Consider the following 14837-nt stretch of genomic DNA (forward strand, 5'->3'; position numbering starts at 1 on the left):
AGAAGATTAAAGACATCTGGCTTTGCAAATTAAAACCCAGTGGAAAACTGACAATTGCAAACCTTGATTAGTAAATATCTTCTCCCCAGTCAAGCTGGTTTCCCATGTCCCAGTTAAATTTTCCAATTCCTCAGACAGGTCTACAAATTGCAGACTGGGAGCCTAACTATAAAGTTCACCTATTAATTTGGAACATCCATGAAACAACTCAGGTGATAAAGCACATGGCTGCGAGCTTGAAAACCCTCTGTTCAACTGAGGTTCATACTCCCTAAGTGCTTTCCAGGACGCTGTTCCCTATCTGCTGCTGTGCAGAATTTCAATCCAGTTCTGCAATGCCCATCTCCTCCCTCAAACTGGAGCCATGTAAGGGTTTGGGACTCCACTCAGGAGGGAGGTACCAGGAAGGTAAGTGTTGCAATGAAAAGACTCTCTTTTTCTTTGCTTCTGGTTCACCTTGGAATAGAGTTTTGGAAGCCTACCCCTGGATCCCTGGTCCCATCTGGCTTTCTATGGAAATGAGACCAATGGAATCACCCTATACCATGTGCTCCCAGCTGAGCACATCCACAGCCTGCCAAAGGACATCAGGGTATTCCCACTCCTCCAGGTCTGAGCCAGAGACTTTCCCTTCAGAGCTGATCCAGTTCACTAAGGCCACGTCCCTATTTATGCTTCAGCTCAGGCGTTTTCTTTGGGGACAAATCACCTGACTGTCCCTCCTTACCCCACAAGCTGGCACCACAGAGCAGTCTCACAGTACACAAATCAGAGGGTTTCAGAAAAAAAATAAACCAAAGGATGTGCTCCAAAAGCACATCCAAAAGCACCTAACACACTCCAACCTGAATGCCCAGCTGGTGGCTATGCAGCCTACAGGCTGACACCAGAGGTGATCTAAAACATCCCAAAACACAGAGAATGGGCAGCTGGTATCCAACACCCAACACCTTGGTCCATGGTCTCAGCCTTACTAAATCACACTAATTACTAATCAGTAATAAAAATACTTTTAAATTTTTTTCTTCCAGTATTTTTTTCCTTATTGCTTTTAAGAAACTAAATTGGCTTGCAGAGGAATCCAACAGCTGCTAACAGCACAAGGTAAGAGCCAGAACTGCAGCACCAGCAGAAAGGCAGGGCTGGGATGAGGGACCTGCACATCCCTCTTCTGGTGACAGTAAGATGCTATTTCTGCTTGCCCAACAGAGTGAAACTGAATCCTCAGAGACATCTGCTGACAAGGTGAACTAGGGGCAAGGTGAAGCAGAGCTGGAACTACTTGTCATCTAATGTTCCAGAAAACCAGGGAGATCCTCAGACTCCACAGAGACTTCATGACAGACACCCAGTTCAGAAAGTCCTAGCCTGTTAAACCCTGAAACTTAATTTTGGGAAAAATCTCCCTTACCTCATCACTCCTTTACTACCAGCCTTTCCTAGTCATTCCTGCCATTTCAGTAACACAGAGTTCTTTGGATGTAACACAAATGGAGCTGGACAGTGGATTAATAAATAAATTCACCTTGAGAACACCTTAGAAAATGATATTTTTTCACAAATTATATGACCCTTGGATATTATGTGTTTTCCCTGCCTCACAGGGATGATTGAGAGCATTTAATTAACTCAAGTGCTTTCCGATTTGTCAGGTGTATGGCATGCACATTTCTCCCTGTATACTGTAATTCAGATTCTTCAAGCTATGCACTAACTCAGCTAAGAAGTCTACTTTTTGAACCCTGCATTTTAGGAATACCAGCTAGGTCCCCCTGACATACCGAATTTCACCTTTTCTGCAGGTACCCAGCAGCAGTACCAACATACCCACTTGACTGAATGAGATTCAGATCCACACTTGTATGCAATTTTTTGTAATCAGTCTTCCTTAAAAAGGAGAAATCATTAGCCCTAAAGTAGAGTATGGAAAGTCACTTGAATCAAATACAGAAGCTATAATGGTGACTTTTTCTTTAAAATAGTGCAAAAGACCAAGAACCACAACAACAAAAAAGAAGTATTTATGGCAGTGAGGGTCATAGACTTTGGAATTAATATGTCCTGATCCCAAGTTAAAATAACAGCCCTGGGTTCAGAGCTGAAGTACATTAGATATAGAAACACCTGCTCTCTCGCAGACCATTGGCATGTAGAACAGAATCTGTTCAATGCCTACCACTGGAAAGGAATGATATCTATGTCCAAACACATTTTTGGCTATGCCAGTTGAAAAGCATATGATCCTGCCTGCAAGGCACCGATGAATTTATGATGCTTTCCATCTTACTCCCAACTTACAAGTCACTGGTAGCAGCTGTACCAAGTTTTATTTCACTGGGAACACCATTTGTCCCAAGAGTTTGTCTACACATCAGCAATTGGGAAAGTTAAAATCCATGACTAAAGGTGTGAGGTCAATGAAAGCACAGATTTCACAAAATAAATGCTCCCATTCAGAAGTAAAGTTTGCTATACAACAAAGTAAAGCCATTTCCTTCTGAAGAAAGGTATTTAATGGCAAGTTTATGCATGTGCTTCACACCTTTAGTCTAAACCACTAAGCAGACAAGTCCCAAGATGCACTTTCTCACAAAGAGTTGCTTCCAAAAAGTTCATTTGCTTTGAATAACTATGCCTTTATAACATAAACCCAGTTGAGCCAGACATTGCTTTATCACATTGGTCAGCTCATTGATTTGGCACTACACACCATCTTAGTGGGATGTGACAGTGTGACAGGTGTCTGTCTGCCCTCCAGAAACATGAAGCAGAGTGAGAACTCATTTCTCTCTAGCAAACCAGCAGCAGAATAGAGAATCTCTTGAGGAGAAAGTCTATGGCACTAATCCCTTCTTAATAATGATAGGAAATTTGTGATCAGAGCAGCCCAAATCATCACCAGGTGCTACCAATATTTTGTTTTTATGTTGGTATGTTCTGAAGCAGCATTATGTCCCAGTAACTTGTCACAAGTCTGTCTGGCTCACACACGTCAAACAGGTCTTTGACAACACCTTGTCCAGAACTGAATTCTGCCCAAGCACTTTCCACTCTGGAAACCACAAGGTACTTGAACACATCTTTACTTGATGCACATGCCCAGCTCTTCTGGAAAGAACACAGTTACCCACATGCTTGGGTAACCACTGAACTAACGCGGTCTACAGAAACCTGCCAGGTCAAGCCTAGAGTGCTGCAGGGTGTGTGTGAATTTGGCTCACGTGTTTCTGGCAAAAGGTGAAGCACACAGATTTCAGTGCCATAGTAAGGAAATAAATGCAGGAAAATAAAGGCACGGGATAAGTAGCGCTGAAAGAGTGTTTCTCCATGCTGTCTGCAGCTGATACCTGATATAGACATGGGGAAATAGCTCTTAGTCCAGTTCTCTGGAGACTCCTAAAGAGTTCAGGGCAATTCTGCTTGGAGCACTCTGCTAAGAGGCCTGGAAGGCATGCCAGAAATCATAAATCACCCTTAAATTGTCAGGGTCAGTGGCAAAGCAGCAGCACAGATAAGTAATCTGATTTTCTTTGCTTCAAACCTCATTAGCACAAGTATTTACAATGCATAGGTTAAGCCCCTCTTAAGACTCCACAGGAGACTCCTGTATTTCTAAGTCACTGATAAGCTAGAGAAACCATACAAGAAACAAAGTGCCTAAAACAGATGCAGACTTTGATTTTAAAAGCTGTCAGATAAAACCAACATTGACACACCCTTAATCCTCTCCTACAAAACCCTTGTTTCTTTTACCTGCCAGGATTTTCCTGGTATCCACTGTTGATGACAACAATCTATTAAAACATTCACAGTTTGATTTTCTACAGGTAAGACTGCTCTCTAGTAGAAGGGCAGGAGTTTATACCCTGGCATGTCCCAGTGTTTGGTATGATAGATATTTAAATACACTTCAGCACCAGCAATGCACTTGCCTTCTTCAGAAAAACAATCTGCTGCCTAATTGATCAGGTAGTAGATAAAACAGCAGAACCTTCTTACTTGCTAGTTAATCCCCAGGTGAACAACTTTCTTCCTCCTGTTCCTTCATGCTACAGACCTGAAGGCATGTTTAGATCACCTGTGGCTGGCTTCCTGCTCTTCTTTTGAGGTGACTTACCTTGGGTTCAGTATGAATGAGCCCAGGACAGTAATATCACCAAGCATGACCATTCAGAACTTTCGTCCTTATTCACTCTCCCAAAGATGACTTGATTGAATTAAACCTCGATTTGCAGCACCCTTTCCCCCAGGCTGGGGGGTTGTGCTGGCATTGTTATGCTTTCTCTGCTTGGAAGGAACAGAGATCACTGCAGGCTTCCCTCTAGCCACCGGGTCACAGAGCAGGCCCCAAGCCCTGCTCCTGAACAACAGCTTCCATGGATTCCCCATGGCAGCAGCAGGATAAACGGTCTAGGTGGTCACAGATGTGAAAGCCAGTGTGTTTTCTGAACAGTTGCAGGGAAAGAGGAGTAACATAAACAGGCAAATCAAACCCTTTTCTTAGGTAAAAAGTCTTTCGAACACACAAGGAGTCTCAAAAAGGAATCTATACCTAAAATCCATGATTTAACAAAGCTGAAAAACCAACACTCAACAAAAACCAAGCCCAAGTGCCCCTTACTCAGAGATGGCATGCAGCCTGCTCTAAATTAGGCAGCATTTAGTAAGAACCTCAAATTAGGTGAGAATTTAAAGCTTCACACAGGAAAGCTGCACAAGGCATCATCTACCAGTAACACAAGAGATCCAAACACTAAAGTGTTGCTGAAGTGATCATCAATTCTGGATCACAGAACTGTTATTCTTTGCCAAAAGGAAAAAAACAGACCTGAAGTCAGATTTCACTAAATTTCCTCCTAGTTCAGCCACAATTAAAAAAAAAAATCAATCTACAGCCACAGTAACCCTCTGTCCTGAACTCATTTTGTCTTCCTTCCAAACTGCAGCTCCCTATTAGAAATTTGTTACATTAAGAGCCATAGTGGGGAAGAGCAAGTTGCTCTATTAATATATAAGCGATGACCATTACTTTTTTAGTTGTCCTTAGAAAAAGTTAAGTGCAGGGCCACACATGTAACACTGAAAGTATCAGCTTGGTTAAGCACAATCTAAACTTAGTGCAATACTTTCCAACAGAGTCCAAAAATAGGAACACCAAGATTTTGTGGAAATACAGGAGAAGAGGCTAACACAGTATTTCAGGAAATAAGACACTACCATTTGACATAATCCTGAAAGGAAGAAACACAGCTCCAGTGATTAATCTCCCCACAGAAAGCAAAGTTGGGACTGTAAGGAAAGACTCAGGCCCATGACATGGGGTTGCATGTGAGTGTCCATGCTGTGGATCTGGTGTCCACTTTCTCCTGTCACCAGGAAGATGTTCAGCATTAACATAGTTGGGAAAGTTAATTTTTTCCAATAAAGCCTGACTGCAGCTCTTGGTTTGTTAGGAATGAGCTTGAGCTGGGGACTGCAGAATAAAGAAAAACTATCCAGAAGGAAAAGCAAACAAAACTACCACAGGGGTGAGGGGTATGGGGTGAAGAGTGCCAGCTTCAAGAAAACCTGGGAATAAAGACAGACCTGTCCCTACTAAACCTAAAACTTCTGCATGCACATGGCCCAGCACACCTTCTGCAGCCATGCTCATTGCCTGTGGGACATACTCCTCAAGGTTTGTTGTCCCATCTGGTGTGAACAGTAAGCACAGAAAAGCACCAGAGATCCACTGGCAGCACATCTGATAGAGCAAGTTTTTTTTTTTTTCTGGGGCACTTGCTGGGAATTTGCAAACAGCTTCCTTGTTTCATACCTTCACCCCAAGGCCACATCATTGGTTAAGTTTACAGGGGAAATTAAGTCTTTTAGTCAAGGGTTAGCAGCTTCCAAACTTCGTGACATAGGCCTATACAAAATTCCTGTCTTCTAGCCAAGTAGCAATATGAAACAAGGCGAATTCAGGCAGGCACAGAACTTCCTGAATTTTTAGTGATGTTTTCAGGTTTCTCTGTTTGTGCCTGTCAAAAAGACTAGGCTTTCCAACTAGTATTTTATTAATTTGCCTAAAAAAGATGCAGGTACTGAGGTTGCACTTCTTTCAACACCTGATGCACCAAAGAGGTATTAAGGCACACGCACAAGAACCACTTCCATAATTCTGTGTAGGACACCAGGTAATATGTGTTCTTAGAGAGCTGGAGACCTATTTTATCACTGAGTGCCAGGCCATTCCTTTTGTGCATGCTCTGTACCCTGCACAGTCTGTTATCCAGAGGGTCTGTACTAATGCTCTTTCCTTCAGAAGTTCTTTTGGACAGATTTACTTCCATGTCCATCAGAAGTAAAATAGAAGAAAAGTGGCTTTTTCTCATATGGTAAATGTACTCATGGACGGAGATGAACAACGCAAATTCTAGAATTCAATATAACGAGAGTGGTTTGCTCCTCCTGGCTCACATGCTAGGAAGGCAGGCACATAAAATTTTCACAGTTCTGACTTTTTACCCATGCAGCTCAAAATCCACTAAGAACTGGCAGCAAAACATGCCACAGATACTTAATAAACTCTTCTTTGGCTTTAGATCTCCATCTGTCCAGCAAACACAGACAGGTCTAACTAAGATTTCACTGAGGTCCAAAAAGAAAGTGTGGGCTCAGAGTAGAGCTGATTAAGCAGCAGAGCTGATGGGGTCTTGACAGAAATTTTATGTTGCCCATGTTTTTCAAAGTTTTTCAAAGAGCTAGCTTTAGGTCTAGGTAGATAAGTCTTAAAAACACTGATGTTTCATGCCAGATTCAAATGTGTGCTTCCTTTCTGCACATACACATGGCTCCAAGTATGGTTAATGGTTAATAACTTCACTCATGTTGGGAAAATTATGACAAAATAAATGAACAGCTAGGGGAGAAGGCGTAGTGCAAAGTTATTATGGCCTGTAGTTAAAAGCAGACTTCAAAGGAGGCAGCAAAAAAGAAAACAGAAAGAGCAGGTGAAAATGCTATCACCAAGCTCTGATGAAAGAAGCAAAAAACACTCACCATTCCTCTCTTGCTTTTTCCAGGCCTGGACTAAGGAAGCCCAAACCATTGCAAACATATAGATAAGTTCTTTCTTTATTTTATAGATAATTTTTTTCTTAATCCAAATCTCATGTTTTGCCTATCTATTGGGAATTTTGTGATTTTTTACACTTTTTTTGTTGTAGTGATGTTTGTGCTAGTAAGAACACTGATTTAATCAACAGATCAGTGCAAAAAGTGCACAGGATAGAGAGCTTGGTATCTCAACCAGCCTGGGAAGCACATCTCCATCACAAGTCACCTTACCAGCAGAATCCAAGTATTTTCCTACAACTCTCATAGAACAATAACCGTCTTTGATCTGAACAACCCCAGACTGCTGCATCTGGGCAGAATAAAACTTTCAGAGGAGCCTTCATCATAACCTTGTCATATTTGTAGCGACTCTGTTTGAGGAAAGATGAAAAGTGAGACAAGGTATCACTAATGCTCTTTCACTGTAACAGCTCCTTTGTCCTTAATTTACACGGAAAATTAAGGCATGAGGAAAGTATTTCTGGTATGGGATCCAGAAGCATGAAGGTCTTAAATTTTGATCATATGAAGCATGCCATTTCATTTGTAATAACATAGTTACATATCCTCTCTAACTAGGAGTGCACAGATCCACTTCTTCGGCTCCAAGGTGCCTGAAGTTGGAAGACAGGGGGCTCTAGCTCGGGAACCGTGTCTCCTGGCCGCCAGCTGCTACCCCGCCTCCGGGCTCCGCTGTCCTCCCCCACTCCCGGTTCCCTCGCCCGGACCCCGGTTCTCTGTCCCGCTCCCCTTTGCCCCAGAATTCCCGGTTCCCTCCGCCGTCGTCTCGGTTCCCAGCTCCCTCATGCTCTCCCTAGGTCCTCGTTTCCACCCTCTCGCGGATCCCCAGCTCCTTTCGCCCCCGTCTCCCGTTCCTCGATCCCCTCCTCAGTTCCGCTTTGCTCCCCGTTTCCCGGTCCCTGTGTGTCTCCCCCCGCCCTCAACCCCCATTTCCCGTTCTGTCCCGTTAACCTCCCGATTCCCACTTCCCGCCGGCTCCAGTTCCCTCCGGCGCCCACCTTCCACCCGGGGATACTCCCGTTCCCCGTTCCCCTTTCCCCGTTCTCGGTTCCCTTTTCCCTTTCCCCGTTCCCCGTTCCCCGTTCCCCCACACGCGACGCCCACCCAGCCACTTCCGGAACGGCGCGCGGACGCCGCGGCTCCGGGGCCTCCCCGACAGGGGCAGGGGGCTCCGGGCGGCCGGCAGGGGGCGCCGTGCCCCCGTGACCGCGGCCTGCCTTCCCTCATTCCCTGCTCCGGCTTCGGGGGACACGCCGTGTCCCCCGCGTATCCCCAGCCCTCGGGATGGACACGCCGATGTTTTCCAGCCCTCGGGGTATTTTTTGCTCTTACATCAGCATGTGCTCCAGCCAGAGGTGAGAGCCGTGCTCAGTGCGGAGCTGGCTCCGTGGGCATCCCGTCTGCGAGCTGGGTAGAGGAGCTGATACTGCCGTGAGATACAAGCTCATGCTTAGCCACAAAACTTGGGTGGGAGAAGTTTTTTGAAAGCAGCTTCTACTCAGGGACTGGCTGTAGTGGAGCCTGTTGGCATTCTCCGTGGGATATGCAAAATTTAACAGCGGTGACAAAAAGACAATGTGATGGATGATACCCTCAATGAAAATAAGTGCATTTATTTTAATTTTTTTATGCCCTTCTCAGCATGTTTGCTTTCATCACCTTCCAAAGGCTGATATTACTTGGTGCCTCTGACATCAGCAAATTTCACAGAACTCTCTCAGTTTCTTCAGCTGAGTTTATCTCCACATGCTTTTCCTGAGTTACCCATCTGATGTCTTCAAGATATTTTGGACGAATTGTGCTCATAGCTGAGAAAAGTAAGGATTTCAGAATTGAATGGAAAAACACGTTCTCAAGAAAGGAGGTTCCAGATGCTATGAGCCACTCTCGGGAAGTCTGGTAGCCATAGGACAAACCATAGAGCACAATGAAGAATGATGAGAGCACAGTTATGCTCAGAACCAGTCCCCAGGCCACACAGACACACCACCAGCACAGCAAAGGCTCAGTGTCCGGGATCTTGCGAAGCTGCCTGATGGTACTGCTCAGCCTCCTTCCTTTGGAAAAGATGCCCCCTTCTGTCAAATTGGAACTTGACTTCTGGGACCTTCTACCCATCTGAGGGGAATTCACACTTACCGTCTGCTCCTCTGTGTCAATTACATTTGCATCTTTTTCAGATATTATGCAATTATTCCAGTACCTAGAATCTACCTTTGGGTACATCTTAGTCACAACAGGAGGAGGATCCTTCTGGGAATACTTAAATAAGGCAATTATTAACATTTCCACGGGGAGGGTAAGCAAAGCACATTCTATTCCTACTGTTATTGATCTCAAATACCTCAGATATATTGGAGTTTCGTCATCTTTTTCAGCATTAAAGAACATAATATTAACAAGCAAGCTGAATAATATTACTGCTAAAAATGTAGACAACCTTTGAAACCTGGTGAAAGCCCCAGCGATGACAGGAGCAAAAACTGAAAGCCACAGATGGTACTCGGTCAGTCTCCTGTTAAAATTAATTAGAAAATAGTCTAATTTGGGTAGAGGTATCTGGGGGTCTGTGACGGAAAATTTCCAGTCTCGCAAGGGATTGTTCTTGTTAAGGAAAAGCCATTTTCTGCACAGAAAGAACCAGGTCTTCCTGGTGGACATGTCCTCAACTTCAGCTCTGCTTAAGAACCACGTTGGTGATTTGCCCTCGTTATTCAGCCTGACCCTGAAGGATCGAATATCTCCCAAGTTTTTCTTAGTAGTTATCAGAAAGCAATCAATGCTTCCCCGCTGGAAAGCTGGAGAAGGGTGGTGCCATAAACAACGAAATTTACTCCTGCCATACTGGCCAACTAGCTGCAGAAAGACCTCTGCTGTGGTCCCAGCATTCCAGCGACTGCCTGTGTACAAAGTGACCAAAAAGGTCCCTTCATCAGAGGCCTCGTTGTCTGGCAGAACGATAATGTATTTGATCTCCTTCTCAACCCTGTCTCTTCCTATAGCCCAGCAGCACAAAAGCAAGTAGATGGCAAAAATAGAGAGCACTGTTATAAGGGTCAGTGGGTTTTTAGGTATGTCTGCTATCAGGTTTCTCCCCAGATCTACTGTGTTGGGGAGAACTACGACTTTGGCTGCCAGGAACTTGATGTTGCCTGAGGGAAGGGCTGGCAGACGTTGGCGAGTCTGCTTGGAGTCACAGACACAGTGTATCTTCTGCCAGTCGGTCAAGGAGCCAACCTTGCACATGTCTTTGTTCCACTGACTTTCAACCCCATCCAGATATAGACAGCCATCATTAAAAATGTGTATGTCCACCAGTTTCCGGTTTGGGTACCTTAAGATATAGTGTGTCTGCAAGACAATAGAGATGTTCTGACTGTCTACGCCACTATCCTGCACTATGATTGTCAGCAGGGACTGTGGGATACAGACTATATAGGGACCTGTAATGCTACAGTCAGCAGTGGTTGTCCCATTTCCACTTGCAACTGTTGGCATGTTGTGAAAAGCAGCAAACGAGGCCACAGGCTGAGCATGAGTGAGATTGGTACCTGTAAATATCAGCACCTTGAAAGTAACTTCTAATTTTGTCATGATCTGGAAGTATATGCTTGTGGTAGTTTTATTGACCTCAAAACTAAATCCTCCAATTGTGTAAGTTTCGGTTTTATCGGGTCCCATTACTAAATTAAAAGTTGTAAGTCCACCTTTCCTGGCAAGAAAAATGTCTGCTCTTTCAGTCATCATCGGAATTAGATCCCCATTACGTGTACTCTCTGCAACTTTAAACCCCATGACTATTGATATGATATCTGATGTGTAACCTAACCAAGGGAAGGGGCTCTCATCAAATTCAAAAATAGCAGTGGCAACCACAGTACTCGGGCTCACTGCTGAACCATCTTCGTTTCTCACTATTGGATAAAAGCAGTTGTGGCAGGTGTATGTGGCAGGCAAATCATTTGTAATGTTCCAGGCTTCCTTTTTCTTCAGAGTGATATTCCAGTGTCCTGTTTCTATTAGAGTTTCTATTTCTTCAGGGACTTTCCCCAAGGAAACTACTTCTATTACCCCTTCAATGATGGAGAAAACATGTTGAATTCCATTTGCACTGACATTCTTGAGACGCAGAAGATCAGCTCTCAGGATGTTGGACAAGCATCTTAGTATTCCACTGGTCTGAATTTCTGCTTCCTCAGACAAACGGGTCCTATGTCTCTGTCTCAGTAGAGCTCTTTTTGCTTCTGTCAGTTTCCCAATGGCAAGGTCTTGTGACCTAACATTCATTTTCTCAACTGCCTCTGTGACTTCAGAAAGAACAGCCACTACTTGGTTGATTTCCATCATGCTCTTTACTGAAATACTCGAGGCTGTATTAACCACACTTTCCCGAAGTTGAGCCTGAGGGAGCTGGACAGTTGGTGTGTTTTTAATGTAGTTTAAGAGTGAGGCTGCAAGGTAAGTCAAATAACCAGCTCTAAGACGATCTTGAGTCTGCTGATCAGATGTTGACGTGCTTAAACGGCTTGCTGAAGCCAGCAGTTCATGAAACACATCTGAAAGGGACTGAGTTTCATGTGGGTTCTTTACATGGACATGTAAATTCACCTGGGTAAATGTCCCCATGGAATCACAGACTTGAATATAAAGTGTCAAAGTGTACTTGTGAGAAGGCACTCCAACTGGGAGAAAAGATGGAGGAGTTTGAGGGTCATAACCAAAGTGCAGAATTGGGCCAAACGTGTTTTCCACCACAGAAGTTACTGTGGTAGTTTGGGGTACGCTGGAAGCTACTATTACTTTATATGTCAGAGGTAAATGGCTGTCATAAAATCCTCTACACTTAACAACAAATTTTGTCAGAAAGGCTATACCATAGCGGGGGCTGATATTACACCTGCCTCCCCGAGGTGGAGTATTTACTGTAAAGGGTGATATGAAGGATGAGCTCCTACCATCCCAGGTAGTTACGCTTAAGTGAAGTACATAGGATGGATATACAGGCTTTATGAAAGTCTGAGCATGTATAGACATGTAAGCCCCAGACCTCCCTGTTGATGTTTTGGAAGCCCAATCAAACTGAATTTCTTTAGAGGTGTCTGAAAAAAGGGACCAGTAATATAGTGGCTTGTTGCTTGGTTTGCAGTTTGAGCATTTTCCAGATATGGAAAATCTCTCTGTTGGAATTATACTACTACCACAGTTTTCAAGGCATCTCACATTCAGAATGAGTGGAGGACCAGGATCCACCTCTACAATTTGGTCAGCATAAGCCATCCTTTTGCCCTTTTGAATCACCAGGCGAAAGTAGTATAAGGTGCTTCCTGGGAGGGATTCTGGTGGTATTTTTTGAATGGGACCTGAGGGTGTTATCCATCTCAAATCCTTCTGGAATGGATGGCATCTGTTTTTCAGGTTGAATTTCATGGTTTTATAGTCTGCTGAGTCTTTAGTGCAGTACCAAGTAAATATCAGTGGTCCTTCCTGTGAATCAGGATCAGAGGATTCAGAGCCATCCAGAGTCCAGCTATCAGAAAAACCCACTGTGCGGACCGAGCCTCCTGAAATATTCGCCAATAGATCAGCTCTCTCAATCTGAACATAAATCATATCATAGGCCTTGAGGACTGTTGAGGTCCTAATTGGGACTGCCTCAGCAGTGAAATAAAACAGATACAACCCGTAATCTAAAGTATTACTGGGAACAGTTAAATGTATCATTTTTACACCAAACATTGAAGAAGTGTTTACTGGATGTGACCAGTCTGGCTCAGTTTTTGTGTCCTTAGCAGGATAAACACGCCATAAAGAGTTGATAGACATGCCAATGTGGCAGTCTACATTCAACTTGACAAAGAGGAAAAATTCTAATGCCCTCTTCTTGTACAAGATATTGGATCTGGGATCGGGTCTCTGAATCCAACACCTGGTTATCCTACATTCCTTTTTCTCACAAACCACTGGTGCTTCTATGGTTTTTGCAGTATGGTTGTTGACCCTGACACTTAGAAGAGATGGTATAGATGCACTGCTGGTGCAGTTCACTTTTGCCACAAACCCTGTGTATTTGTCTGCATCAAAGGATAAAGCAGAACGACGGACAAAATGCTTGGCATTTTTTATGTGGTCATTGTAAGTGTACATGCTACTCTGGACAACGTGGTCTTTTTTTGTGCCAAAAAGCTGCAGATAGAAGGTCCACTCGCACTGTAGCATCGGATGTTGTGCAGGGATAAACCACACTAAATAACTAAAGTTCTGCAGAAAAGGACGGCCACTGCTGAAAACCTGGACGTCAAGGTCTCTTTCTGAAAGTGACCTAATCAAAGCCCTCTTCTGATTCAAATAAAGGTACATTTTGAACTTGTACCACTCTAAGGCCAGAAACTCTATGGTGAGTAAGTAGGAGAGCTCCTTGTATTGGTATAATACAGTGCATGTGTTAGGGCCATCTGTGGAAAAAGTGCTGTTGTTGTCTTTAGAAGTGTAAAATGTTCCCTGGTTGTACCTGAAAATGTAAATGCTGCTGTTGGTCTTCCCTGGATAAAGATTGACATGGATGGGAGTCTCTTTGCCAGCAGTTATTAAGCTCAGGGTACCATTGACCAGGTGGAGTTCCCCTGCCAATTTCTCAAGCCTCTTTCCATCAACATGGAAGTAAACGCTGGCCACCACTATCTCATCCAAGCTCTGAGGTGTAGAAATGGCACAGAAGTTGCTCGACAGTGTGAATGAACTGTAGGAGTGGAGCCAACCACCTATAGCCTGAGTGTCCACCAGTCTGTAGGCAAGTGTACTCAGGGTAAGGGGCTGAAGCCACCAGGACAAGCTGAGGGGCTGATGAGCAACACTAAGGAGCTTGGAGCTGATACTGAGGACATGCACCAAGTCACGCTCCACCTTGAGAGAGAGGTTGAAGCTCATGTGAGGCATCTGTTCAATACTGACCAAAGCAACGTGGATCCCGGGGTTCCTGTAGCACACAGTCATGCGGTAGCTGTAGTAGGTGGCACAGGTCTGCTGCAACTCAGCTGTTGGGTAGACAGCAGGTGATGTGTCCTGGTGCTCACTGCTGGGAAGGAGAAGGGTGGAGGGCACACCTCCCCGGCTGCTGAAGCGGTACTGCCAGCCGGCACTCTTGAGGCGTGCACACCAGCCCAGCTCCACCGGCTGCCACACTCGGATGATGTGTGTCTGCGGCCACAGCACGAACAGTCGCATATCCTGCCCCGAGATCTCGACGCTCACGTTGTGGTGAAAACACTCGGGAGCAGCGCAGGAGGCAGACGAGCACTGCACTGTAAGAAGGCTGGAGGCCCCGGGTGAGGGAGCTTGTCCTGTCCGCAGCACCACCTGCCCTGACCAGCGTGAGATGTTCCTCACGGAGGCCGAGTTCAGGTACCAGAGGCAGCAAGGTGGGGATGGTGACTGCCCTTCCTCCCCCTCTACCTCCGGCCCTGCTCCTGGGGCGGGCTGGTAACGCAGGGTCACGGTCCTGTTCCACAGGCACGACACACTGTGCTCGTTGTCCTGCCGCTGGAAGACTTGGCCGTGAGGGCCCGGGCAGCTGACCCGCAGGGGTGACGGCTGGAGACGAACAGGGGACGACGCCGAGCCCCGGCGGCAGCAGGCCAGCAGCTGCAGAAGAAGCAGCAGAAGCGCGGCCATCGCGGCCAGAGGGGACGGGGCGGAGGACCCGCGGCCTGACGGGCGCTGCT

The 14837-nt window shown here is 45.2% G+C and overlaps 1 protein-coding gene across 1 annotated transcript; it reads right to left on the bottom strand.

Moving 5' to 3' along the window:
* Positions 1-8447: 8447 nt before the first annotated feature.
* PKDREJ (polycystin family receptor for egg jelly) lies at positions 8448-14787 on the bottom strand. Its single transcript, XM_062491574.1, is given in 3 exon segments — positions 8448-8744; positions 8747-8838; positions 8841-14787. Coding segments are annotated over 3 exon segments (6336 nt in total).
* Between the last annotated feature and the right edge of the window lie 50 nt (positions 14788-14837).

Source organism: Cinclus cinclus, chromosome 4 (assembly GCF_963662255.1).
Source record: "Cinclus cinclus chromosome 4, bCinCin1.1, whole genome shotgun sequence".
Classification (NCBI taxonomy): Eukaryota; Metazoa; Chordata; class Aves; order Passeriformes; family Cinclidae; genus Cinclus; species Cinclus cinclus.